The sequence below is a fragment of the Rhipicephalus sanguineus genome, chromosome 6 (genome assembly GCF_013339695.2).
Source record: "Rhipicephalus sanguineus isolate Rsan-2018 chromosome 6, BIME_Rsan_1.4, whole genome shotgun sequence".
In the NCBI taxonomy this organism is placed as follows: domain Eukaryota; kingdom Metazoa; phylum Arthropoda; class Arachnida; order Ixodida; family Ixodidae; genus Rhipicephalus; species Rhipicephalus sanguineus.
Genome location: NC_051181.1, coordinates 77,919,864 through 77,932,003, shown reverse-complemented (window position 1 = coordinate 77,932,003; position 12,140 = coordinate 77,919,864). Strand labels below are relative to the sequence as shown.

At 46.7% G+C, this 12,140-nt stretch overlaps 1 protein-coding gene across 1 annotated transcript in view; it reads right to left on the bottom strand.

Annotated features, from left to right (window-relative positions):
- Nucleotides 1–3,237: 3,237 nt before the first annotated feature.
- LOC119395915 (thromboxane-A synthase) overlaps nucleotides 3,238–12,140 on the bottom strand; it is a 162,599-nt gene continuing 153,696 nt past the window's right edge. Inside the window, exons 12-15 of the mRNA XM_049416815.1 lie at nucleotides 9,122–9,210; nucleotides 6,342–6,482; nucleotides 5,239–5,404; nucleotides 3,238–4,040 (exon numbers count right to left, since the gene is read on the bottom strand). Coding sequence (XP_049272772.1) covers nucleotides 3,939–4,040; nucleotides 5,239–5,404; nucleotides 6,342–6,482; nucleotides 9,122–9,210 — 498 coding nt within the window. The 3' untranslated portion in view covers nucleotides 3,238–3,938. The remainder of the gene's footprint in view (nucleotides 4,041–5,238; nucleotides 5,405–6,341; nucleotides 6,483–9,121; nucleotides 9,211–12,140) is intronic.

The following is a 12,140-nucleotide window of genomic DNA, read 5'->3' as shown; positions in this document are numbered from 1 at the left end:
CGCGTGAGATGCCGGCTCCGCACTCATCCTCGCGCATGCGCAGCACGGCTCATGATGCCTCACGCGAAACCTGCTCCGGCTAGGCAAGTGTAGCTAACGCTACAAAAGCCAGTTTCGCCGCAAGGGCGAAGCAATAGATGCGATAGCCACGAATTCGAATGTTATACAATGTAGGGCTAGCAGCTCATTCCTTTAGCATCGACCTGGCGCAGCTGAACAAAACGCTTGCATAAGGAAAAGCGGTCACTGCATCGAGCGAGGCGACCTTCGTGCTGTATGTGGCTTCATCGCAAAACTTTGTGGTGGGAACGCAACCTGTACAAAGGCATGAGCTGTCTGCTACCCTGCGAGGTTACGGCGCGCGTGACCGCGGGGCCCATGCCCGGCCGGTCAAAGTACGGATTTCATGCCGGAGATACGCAGTTCCCCCTCCGGCACCCTCCCATGAGTCTTTCACCCGACAAACTGCCGGCTCGTTTCGTGTCCTCCGCTTGAACAGTGATAGCCTGCAGCTGCCGTACGCTTTCACTCTCACGCTTTCACTCGCACGCGCGGGGCGATGTGATCCATTTGGACATTAAACGGAACCTCACGGTGGCACCGGTGCCGACCGCAAAAGTGCGCTGCGGATGTCCATATCATTTCAATCGCAATAAAACATCATCTTTGGCTGAGCACTGATGCCAAGATTTTCGCTAAAATTTGTCGCGACGTTCACGTTTTTTGTATGGAACCAGCGACACAAACGTTTATCTGCATGGCAAAGTTCCAGTATCTTAAACAGTCAGAAATGCTTGACGTCACGATAATAAGCGAGCGTGATGGGACGAAGCATCTGTGTAAGCCTATCTTGCGTGGGACTACGATGGCTGTACGCGGGGCATACATTTATTCTTAGGTCTTCACCGACTATAGGCGCAAGCCCGCAGTCAGAGCGGGACAAAAGCGAATGAAAATTTCCCTATTCCAGCCGTTGCGTAGCAGACAGCAAATCTCTGCAAACCTGCTGTCGGTGCACCATTGGCAGCTCCGCCACCGGTCTCCCACGAGGATAATAGAGTGAATGTTTACCAGAGCTTCAGTTGAAGTGGACGCGGTGTAGCCAGTGCAACAGAGGGCGCATGCACTCGCACGAGAGCCCACCCTGGAGAATGCGCTGCCCTCGACGGTGACCACGGCGGCGAACTGGCGATAAGGTGGTCATGGAGCAAGCTGTTCCGAAATTGTCAACGCGTGCAGCCGTCCACGTAGCGCGCGTGTATTGTCGTGTCTGCTGCTTCTCTTTGATTTCGATGTTTTCTGCGCTGTTTCCGAAACCACGCAAGTCGTAGTGGCAGACTTTATTACAAAGTATTTATGTTAATGGCTCTATCAACTAGCACTTCTTGAACTGCTACAGTGCCATAAGGAAAAGAAGGAAACAGCCGAGCCGGCCAAAAGAAGAAGCAGCTTTGTCGCTTCTTTTTGCCGGCTTAAAAGCGCTCAAGCATTCTTAAGAGCGCTCAAGCGCCTTTAAGTAGGTCAGACCGACCGGCTCAGTCCTCAAAACTAGCTCATTTTTCCATCCTATCGCAATGTATTTATGTTCCACAGGGCTTTTTTTCCATGTTTCATTACAGGTGTTCTTTATCCCGCAGCTACAAAAGCACATCACATCTCTTTTGTAAGTTTCTTAGCGGTATCACCTGGTCTCCTGATGGGCCGTTTGTCAGGCATTTATTGAAGTACGCATTGAATGGCTGAGATATCATGCAGGAATCGGGTCTCACTGGTGCGTCGCACTGGGCGGTACGATATATGAATAATACCAAGTACCGCACTGTACTCATCGACTAAGGATACGGCCAGTGGCCACGACGGGCAATAACAAAAGCCAGGCATGCTGGCAGAACACCTTATTCCCAAAGCTTTTTTTAATCATGTCCCTTATACATGGTTTTGTGGCCTTTGCTGATAATACGCCCAGCATCAGGACTTGCCATCTCCTCTTGCATTCCTCTAAAGCAGTCGCCTAGGAGGTCAATACAGCATGATAATGATGATTATGATTATGGTGACTTCTTAGCATATCGGTCTTGCTACCCGTTAAACGTAACGTAGTTAAGGGGTACAACAGGAATTGAGTAGCAGGACTGATGATTCCATTACAATGGTCTCCTACTTCGCGGAGTTTACACCTTGGACAGTGACTAGGTATATGATTCTTTCTGCTGAAAAAAAAAAAAACTTGAAACTAATACATTACACGTTCTCTTGTCCGCGAGTCATAATCTGGTTGTGTGACAAGCTGCAGCACACGGTGCATTCTTTTTGCTTTTTTACATTCACCTAGACTATGAACTGCTCCTGTGGTGCTCTTGCATGAATCGCGAATCCTCATAAAATACACACGCGGTGAACTTCTTGGAAAAGTCAGGGCAGTCTAAGACGTCTCGGGAGATGAGCGTCTATTTGTACGATCGCTTTGTCTCTGTAAAAACAGCACGTGAGATACCGACTTTTGTTGCAGTAGTAGCATCGTTTCGCTTTAAAACATGGCTCACACTACGGCGCTTACTCACATAAAAGCTCTCCGTACAGATGGTCAACCAGCGAGCTGAAGCGTACGGCTCCGGTGCTTATAATCGGCTTAATCTCGACGGTTTAATAAAGTGTTTCTCAATTACTGGTTACGTCTGCCCAGAAATCTTAATTGGTGTTTGCCGCCCGTGTGTTACCTTCTTCATTTCTAGTGGACCAGTGGGGAGTAGTGGAATATGCCCCCAATTTGTGTGGCACATACGTTTCTGCCCACGGATGACTTCATAATGTTTAGTGGATCAGTGGTGAGTATTGAGGCTTGCCGAATACTCACCACTGGTCTACTCATACGCACACACACAAACATATATACTGTCTACGAGTTCTTGCGAACATACGACGGTCGAATTTTGGTTTCGCCTACCCATTTACAGTTTTGTTGTACGAAATGTGGACTGACCACCACCATTATTGAATCGCCTATTGAAAAAAAAAATGGTTGTGGTACGATTTGTTGCGAAGATCTCCCCCCCCCCCCCCCCCCCCAATTTAACTGCTGTTACTATTGAAGGAGCCAGCAAGATGTTTCGAAGACCAATGGACTGAGCTTAGTGACTGTACGTATCTTGGTGACATTGTTTACTACGTTGGTTGATACACAAATCGCCAGACTCTTATTGGTTTATGTCCAGGATATCAACATCACAAACTCTCGTGAACAACTTTGAAATAAACTTTATTAGGTCGCTCATTGTTGCACGGAGCAGCATGCCGGGAACGTCAAGCTGACTAGTATATCCGCAGCTTCAAGCTAGCAGTTGGTGAGCACATTTTTTCGTTGAATGGCGAAAGCGGTTTGATTATTCCTTTAATAACGCGCGTCCATTAAAAAGAGTAACGGCTGTTTATATATGGGAGTAAAAAATGTCCGCATTGCAGTCACCGATTTAAGCAGGAGGACGAAATGAGCGAACAAACGACGTGACGAGGTTCCCTTTTTCTGAGCGCTTTAGCTTAACCATGCAGTCGTGCCAATTCGGTCGGCTTAGTACATCTGTTCTGAAACAAAATAAGTAACCACGCCACACGACTCGCCCGCGAAGCTCAACCTCGATACTCCTCCTTCCAATCTTATATCAGCACACGTACATACCCTCGCGCCTGACTGATAAAGTACCAGGGATAGTATAGCAGCAGCAGATACGCAGCAGCAACGCACGCGAGTCAATCACGGCCTGTATGAGGCAAACCTTCGTTAGCTCCCCCACGTGGCGTCATCATTTTCGTACCTCCCGAGGGGTTTCGTTAGACGCCCGTAGGACGCCGGTGTCGTTCCATCTTGATGTCGAATAAATAGTTAGGCCCCCCAAAATTATCAACGTACGACTATCAGCGTACAAAGAATGCTCTGTTGCATGTCACTTCGTAGAAGTGCCGTGGTCTTTTAGCGGCACCGCCCTCACTATGACGCCCTTCTTGATCTTCAGTACGAGAGGATTCATATCGATGTTTGGTGGATCCTGCAATGAAGAACGAGTTTATGTTATTCCAACCAAATAAATCGTTTCATCATTATAGTGATAGGTAGGCAGGCACGTAGGCAAGAAAAGGTGCCAGCCCCCCCCCCCCCCCCCCCCCGAAAGTCATCCAGCTTTCTATATTCCCGAGCAACTTTTTTTTTTCTTTTTGCCATGGAAAGACTTTTTTTCGAGCAATTAGGCCTTGCCCCCCCCCCCCCCCCCCCCGCTCCGGAAAAAAAATCCTGGCTACGCGCCTGTTGGTAGGTTAGGTTAAAAGCGGTGTGATGTGACAGGCCGGAAGCGGTACGCCTCCAAATAGTACTCCACTCTACTGTTGAGAAAAAGTTTACATTTGCAAAAAAAAAATAGATGCATAAAATGACGTTATAAATGTATTAGCACGAAAAAATACTGCAGCCCGCACAAGCGTTAATACATACAAGACACGGAAACACACGAAACTACAGGGACAAACGGGGATCACTATGCCTGAAATCACGCCTAACATTCTACCCGCCCCGGTGGTCTAGTGGTTATGGCGCTCGACTGCTGACCTGGAGGTCGCGCGATCGAACCCCGGGCGTGGCAGCCGCATATTCGATAGAAGCGAAAATGCTTGAGGTCCGCGGTGTTACATTTAGGTGCACGTTGAAGAACCTGAGGTGGTCAAAATTTCTGGAGCCCTCCACTACGGCGTCCCCATAATGATATCGTGGTTTTGGGACCTTAAACACCAACAAATATATCATTACACCTAAAATTCTCAACACAAGCCCTTGCTGATGAAAATGGCGGAGTTGTCATGCTGCTACAATTATTTTTACACATCGCATGGATGTAAACAGGATGTAGCGCCTTGAAGTATAGCCGCCCCCTTCCCATGTTCCTTATCCTATGGAAGTCGCAAGAAAAGTGAATGCTAGTAGACAGATTTACACACCAGTATATGCTGTAATTTTTTTGTGTTTTTGCAGACTCTAGTGAGACAGAAGAAAACTTTATTCTGATAGTATAGCCTTGGAGAGGAGTCATTATTCCAGAATGTATGTAAGCTTGGTGCTCGGAGTAGCGGTTAGTTTCTGTACGTGTGATTTTGTGCGGTTTCCCACGAACTATATTTGTGTGTAGCAGAGAGATCGCCGTAGTGCTCCGGTGTGACGCGTGTGGTTATTCCTTCCTTATCGGTTTCCCATCTCACCTTCTCGCTGTTTTCAGTCTTCTCCAGCCGGTACTTCTGCAGTATGTGAGCAAATGTGTACCGCAGCTCCATGTGTGCGAAGCGCATCCCTATGCAGTTGCGGGGGCCGTTTCCGAAGGCCTGCATGGCCATGGTGTTGATCTTCGACTTGTTCTCAGGCAGGAATCTATGGTAGGTAACAGTATTTGTAGGGCATTCTGTAGATTTTCAAAGATAGTGCTGTAACCGAGCACCAGTTTAGACATCTTTGACAAGCACTCGCACATATCTCGTGCTTTAGAAAAGAATTAGTTGCCAGCGTTTCATATTGGAACAAAGACACGTACGAACACATAATGGAGCAGTGCTGCAAGCCTACCTCACCGCTTAAAGCCGAGGTAAACATTTTCACAGCTGTGCCTTGTGGCCAAGTTGTTTGTTACAAAACAAACAATCGTCAAACGCACAGACTTTCTAGGAAGGTAGCATCCCCAGTTCGTAATTATCTGTCAGGTAGTATGTCAAAAGTTTTCAAAAGAAAGAAATGGAACGGCAGTGCTCTTGTATGGTGATTCTAGGAACGTGGTGTTTGGGATCGACATTAGTTCGGAGATCCAGGACACCTTGAACATATGTCTGATGAACAGCGTTCCGTCCGCAAGTCACAATATGTGAGTTTCTAGCAACATGGCGACTAGACAACAGTGTTTTTTTTTTCAAATATATTACCAAACATTCTGTTATCACAACAACACAACTCGGCCTGAAGTGCGGGGTCGCACCGAACGGGAGCAGTACCGGGACATCGGTCGCTGATTGTGAAGCTTCCCCGTGGCTTTAATGGCGTAATGTGTAATAGAAGTCATGTGTCGATCCGCACAACCACAAAAAGAAGAGCCACAAATGTTCAACAAATATTCCGTCTTTCTCATTGTCACAGTATCCGAACCTTAATTGTGTACTGCTGCATGCGGTTCTCTGCCACCACGATCAGCAAAGGAAAAGATTATGCACTTGTGCGATGGGCAGCCACATCGACGGCCACAATTCGAGAGCAGGGAAAGCCTGTCATTTTCTCGAACTGTACAAGCACCGATTTGTAGTGTGAATTGTTAAGCACGAACCTTTCTGGGTCGAATTGGTCAGGGTTATCCCAGTGCCGGGGGTCCCTGTGGATGTACTCTGCTGCCGCCATGATGGCAGTGCCGGCGGGAATGCGAAACTTGCCGTACTGTTTGTCGACGACTGCCTCACGAGTGACGATCCTATAGTCACGCCAGAAATCAGTGCGAAAGATGATCAATCAATCAATCAATCAATCAATCAATCAATCAATCAATCAATCAATCAATCAATCAATCAATCAATCAATTTATTCAAATATCGCCATTCTTGGTAGAAACAAGGAGGTGATTGAGCGAGGGATGCTAGTAGCATGCCTCATATGAAAGAAAGAAATCACGCCATATCCACGAAGTGAATGATGATGAGTGGGCGAAGCTCCGGAGGTAATCTGGTAAACCGTCAATCCCCGTAAATTTTGCCCACTCGACCATCATACAAAGACCTGGCACACAAACGCGGGGGTCCTTATATATGACGTTAAGCTTAGGGGAACGCTTGTTGTCGGCTTTGCCGCTTTGCCTTTCGAGGGCGAGAGCGCGTTCACGATCGTTTTCATCCATGGCAGGAAGAGAATGTGTGTTCTGGAACGTGCTTATACTTCATGGTCATCAGCTTCATAGTCATCGTTATCACGTGTAGTGGGTACATTCCACTATACTGGAACGCGCTTATTCTGCGTGGTCATCAGTCGTCATCGTCATGGAACGCGCTTATACTTTCATGGTCATCAGCGACATCGTCATCGTTATCACGTGTAGTGGGTACATTCCACTATACTGGAACGCGCTTATTCTTCATGGTCATCAGTCGTCATCGTCATCTTTATCACATGGAGTTGATACATCCCACTATGCGTGGCTACCTACTACTACATACTACAAAGGAGGGACAGGCCCACACCCTGAGGAGCTTCGCCCCTAAAAATACATTTGTTGCAAGTGTTGAAGACAGGATTCAGTTTACTGTTCTTAGCACATTCTGTTTATCAAGCAACCAGGCAACTAGATAGGTAGATAACTATGTAGAAAAATATCTATACATATCTTTCAACATATGGTTAACGTATTAGCGTCACATACTACGCAGATTGGGAACAATTAGGGATAAGAGTTAATGGAGAGTATCTCAGTAACCTGCGGTTCGCTGATGACATTGCATTGCTGAGTAACACGTGAGACGAATTACAACTCATGATTACTGAACTGGACGCGGAAAGTAGAAGAGTAGGTCTGAAAATTAATATGCATACAACTAAAGTAATGTGGAACAATCTTGGCAGAGAACAGCGCTTTGCAATAGGGGGCGACACACTGGAAGTTGTAAAGGAGTACGTCTACTTAGGACAGGTAGTAACCGCGGAGCCGAACCATGAGAGTGAAATAACTAGAAGAATAAGGATGGGATGGGGCTTATTCGGCAAGCATTATCAAATCATGAATGGTAGTCTGCCACTATCCCTCAAGAGGAAGGTATATAACAGCTGCATCTTACCGGTACTTACCTACGGAGCAGAAACCTGGAGACTTACAAAGAGGGTTCAACTTAAATTGAGGACGACGCAGCGAGCGATGGAAAGGAAAATGATAGGTGTAACCTTAAGAGACAGGAAGAGAGCAGAGTGGGTCAGGGAAGAAACGGGGGTTAAGGATATCATAGTTGAAATCAAGAAGATGAAATGGATATGGGCCGGGCACGTAGCACGTCGGCAGGATAACCGGTGGTCATTAAGGGTAACTGACTGGATTCCAAGAGATGGCAAACGCGTGAGGGGGAGACAGAAAATTAGGTGGGTTGATGACATTAAGAAGTTTGTAGGTATAACGTGGCAGCAGAAAGCACGGGACCGGGTTGACTGGCGGAACATGGGAGAGGCCTTTGCCCTGCAGTGGGTGTAGACAGGCTGATGATGACTACGCAGCACATTTACAAAATCAAGGCAGTAATTTGCGTGAGAATACAAGAGCAAGCGACGTTTCAGGTGTATATCGCAGCATCTTACATAAGGCAAATTTAATCATTGAAATTGATGGCAATGGTTCTTAGAAATGTGTATTTGCATTGAAAACATTGAAGTACATGTACGAAAGGGCCTTTATGAAGCACATTTCATGTTGAACCCTGCTAAAATCTTAAAATCCCCAATTATACCGGCTGAATTTATTGTACGGGAGGACAAACTACAAGAATAGTGGCTCTGGCATGGCAACTAAAAAATTTATTCCGAAAAATTAAGTCGCGGACGCAAGACGAAACAACGTGAGGAGCACGAGCGAGAATTTATTCCAGACTTCTAGTATATTGTTAAAATGAGCTTTCCGTAAATGACCTACAAATGTTGATCACAATATCGATCAATGTTCTGCGCCTCCCTCAAAGCACAGCTAAGGCCCCCTGGAAAATTGGAAATATATGCCTCCGGTGTGTATTATGCTTTGCTTGCAAAGATATTGTCACCTGCGAACGCAACGATTTCAGAGGGTCTATCTTGCACTACACATCTTTGTTAATGACACCGCATTTCCTTAGGCTAAATGAACATTTCAACGCTGCCATAATAGCCCCTGCTTCTTCAAAATTTCGGAATTATATACGTAATGTGGATTTTGTATAATATATGACGTGTGAGAATAACATAATGTAAGTGGTTTTCAACTCGGGGTTATGATAGGTGAGGCAGGGTTTGTAAGTAAACGATCAGGGTCTACTTCCAGTTCGAGGACTTGTACTCGAATGCGGAGTAATCAAGTAAACGTTTGCACTTATTCCATTTTCAACTTACGCGAACGCCGGAGGGTAAAGCCTCATGGTCTCTTGAATGACGCTGTTCATGTAGGGCAGGCTCTGAATGGTGTTGTAGGTGATTGCCTCCTGCAAAGAAAGTATTGGGACGAGGAAAAGACCAATCAGGAACCACAAGTGTAAATTATTTGTCATATTATTATTTGGTCGTGTCATGATTCATCAGATTAAACGTTTGTGTGTCCAGAGCCCGCACTTCCGTAGAGACGTGATGCAGGGAAACACAGGTGCGTTTTATGCAGAGAATATTTAGAAAAGCCACAACAAGATGGGGAATCGCTTCCGCATCCTGTGCATCGTTGTCGTCGCTTAATCATCCCAGATCGGCGCATTCGTCCTGCTTTGAGCCATGCTCAGAGGAAAACAATAACTACTACAAAAGTTATTAGTTTATTCGTTCATTCATTTAAACCTCTATTGCTACGATGAAAACACGGTGAACTGAAAGTTATCAGTGCGCATTTCTCGCTCCAGATTTTGTCTCCAGCGGAATGCGGCACGTACAAGGTATCAAAACTCATATCACGCGTAGTCTGTGCTAAATTTAAGAAGTATGCACGACGCTGCAGCGGTCAGGTAACATGGATAATTCTGAGCCTAGCCTCGGGTTCTTACACGTACTTTTTGGTCGTCTCCTAGCTTCTCAAGGCGTCATCTACATGAACTTAATCCTTCGTTGAAGGTACAACTACCATCGCGAATTTAGCACTACGATGTGGCGCTGTTATGCCGCCTTTGGATGGGTGTTGCATTCACAAAGGCGCACTCGTTTCGCATCGGAACGGCGGAAACCTCTACATGCGATTCCTGCGGAACCGAAGAGACAATCGAACACGACATGTGCAGCCGCGCTCGCTAGGATAACAAGCGATGCTCCCTCAGGATGCTTCTGAACCAAGTGGACAGAAGACCATTTTATGCAGCCAAGATTCTAGGACCATGTACACGTACCTCGAAGGCACAGAGGTCAGTGAAAGAGCTAATGAAGTACTTTAGGTCAACGGGCCTGTGCGACCGCCTGTAGACTTGGTGTGCTCCCCATGTGTGCGCAATATTCTGTTCATCTCTCTCTTCTGTCTCTCTTTTCACCCTTTTATCCATTCCCCCACTACATGGATCAAACCGGACGTGCGTCTGGTTAACCTCCCCGCCTTTCCTTGCGTCTTTTTCTCTTTATCTCTGTGGGCATAGTGCACGAGTTGTTTAACTATTTCGCACTGCGTTTCGAAAAACGCATTTTCGTTTATCTAAAAAACAAAACAAAAAAAAGACATTGTACAGTAAAAGATCCTTCATTCTGTTTTCATGGGACGGGAAAAACTGTCCGAATTAACAGAGTGCCAAATTATCTAAAATATCAAGACAACAATCAATAAATGCCTATTGCATTGCTGCACTTTCATTTTCTTGGGGAATACGTAAATCCAGTAATTAATTTGCATAAAACCAGCGTAAAAGCCGCAATGTTCGTCGTTTGCGACTTTGTTCCCTATGTGAACGCGGCAAGAACCCCGTGTCTTAGTCCGAAACATGCTGTGAACCCGTACCCTATCACGTACCAACAACTCCATCGTGGATGGCGACCACGCCTTTTATAAAGCCCGCGGGCGTTTCGGCTGTCCGCGAACGCCGTCTTCGCTCATTTCCGCCGCACATTTGCGGCACTTCGCGCTCGGCGAGCTCCGAGGATCGTCCGAATTAACCGGGTTGCGAACGAGAGCTTGATGCCATTAAACAATGCATACTCTGTCCGGGACCACAGAACGCGTCCGAATTATCCGATATTCCGAATTAACGACTGTCAAGTTAACGAGCTTGTATGGTAGTATAATTTGTTCAACGTTTAACGGAAGCCTTCGAGAGACTATTTTTTTGTTGAGCTCAGTAATGAGCATCCCGTGTCGCTTGTGTGCGCTATCTGTGTGCGATGTGTGTGCGGCTGGGGTAGGGGGTGTTGTATGATGCAGAGCTGCGTGTGTATCTGGTTGTTTTGCCACATGTGACGCCACAGTCAAAACAGCCGGACCGAAGCTTTCGACCAATCAGACCACGGTGACATTGTAATGCTACACAGGTGGTCGATTTAGCGAGCGGCAGTATTCAACAGTTTTGCACTCGCTACGACATTATTTCTCGATAAGCATCATCTGACATCCCGTGTCTACGCCACCAGCAACAGAAGTAAAAATCTAAGCCCAATAAAACTTATTATTGCGATATCAATTATATGCACACTCTCGGCGGGCTTTTAGCCGTCGCTGTCATGTTCCGGATATATATATATATATATATATATATATATATATATATATATATATATATATATATATATATATATATATATATATATATATATATATATATTGTAGTGAAGAGTACGTGACGACGACGAAGAGCGAAGAAAGCAAGCCACAGTGCGAGCGACAGCCACGCGCCCCGAGCTTGCGCTTACCTGGATCTTGGCCCTCGACGTTCCACGGCGTTCTCGCAGTTTGTACGTGAATAAATCACGTGACATTTGGTGGAGGTACGTGGGTTTCCCCTACGACCCTGGATCTTCGCTCCCGTAAGCTTCCCCCCCTTCGTGATACCAACATGGCCACCGAGACTCCTTCCCAGCCTGGCCCTTCGGCTGTCCACGTCACTTGTGGCGCCGTGTATCCTCAGCGGGACCCCCCCATCTTCTCGGGCTCCGGTGAATCGGACGTGGACGAGTGGCTGTCGAGGTATGACAAAGTCGGCGCCAGCAACAGATGGGACGATCCAATGAAGCTTGGGTATGTGCAATTCTACCTTGCCGACATAGCCCAACTCTGGTATCACAACCACGAGGCCGAGCTTCCATCTTGGTCAGCTTTCAAGACTGCTATCAAGGACGTCTTTGGACGGCCTGCGGCTCGCAAGCTTCTCGCCGAGCAGCGCTTGCGTCAGCGTGCACAACAACCGGGTGAGACCTACACGGGTTACATCGAGGATGTCCTCCATCTGTGCACCCGCGT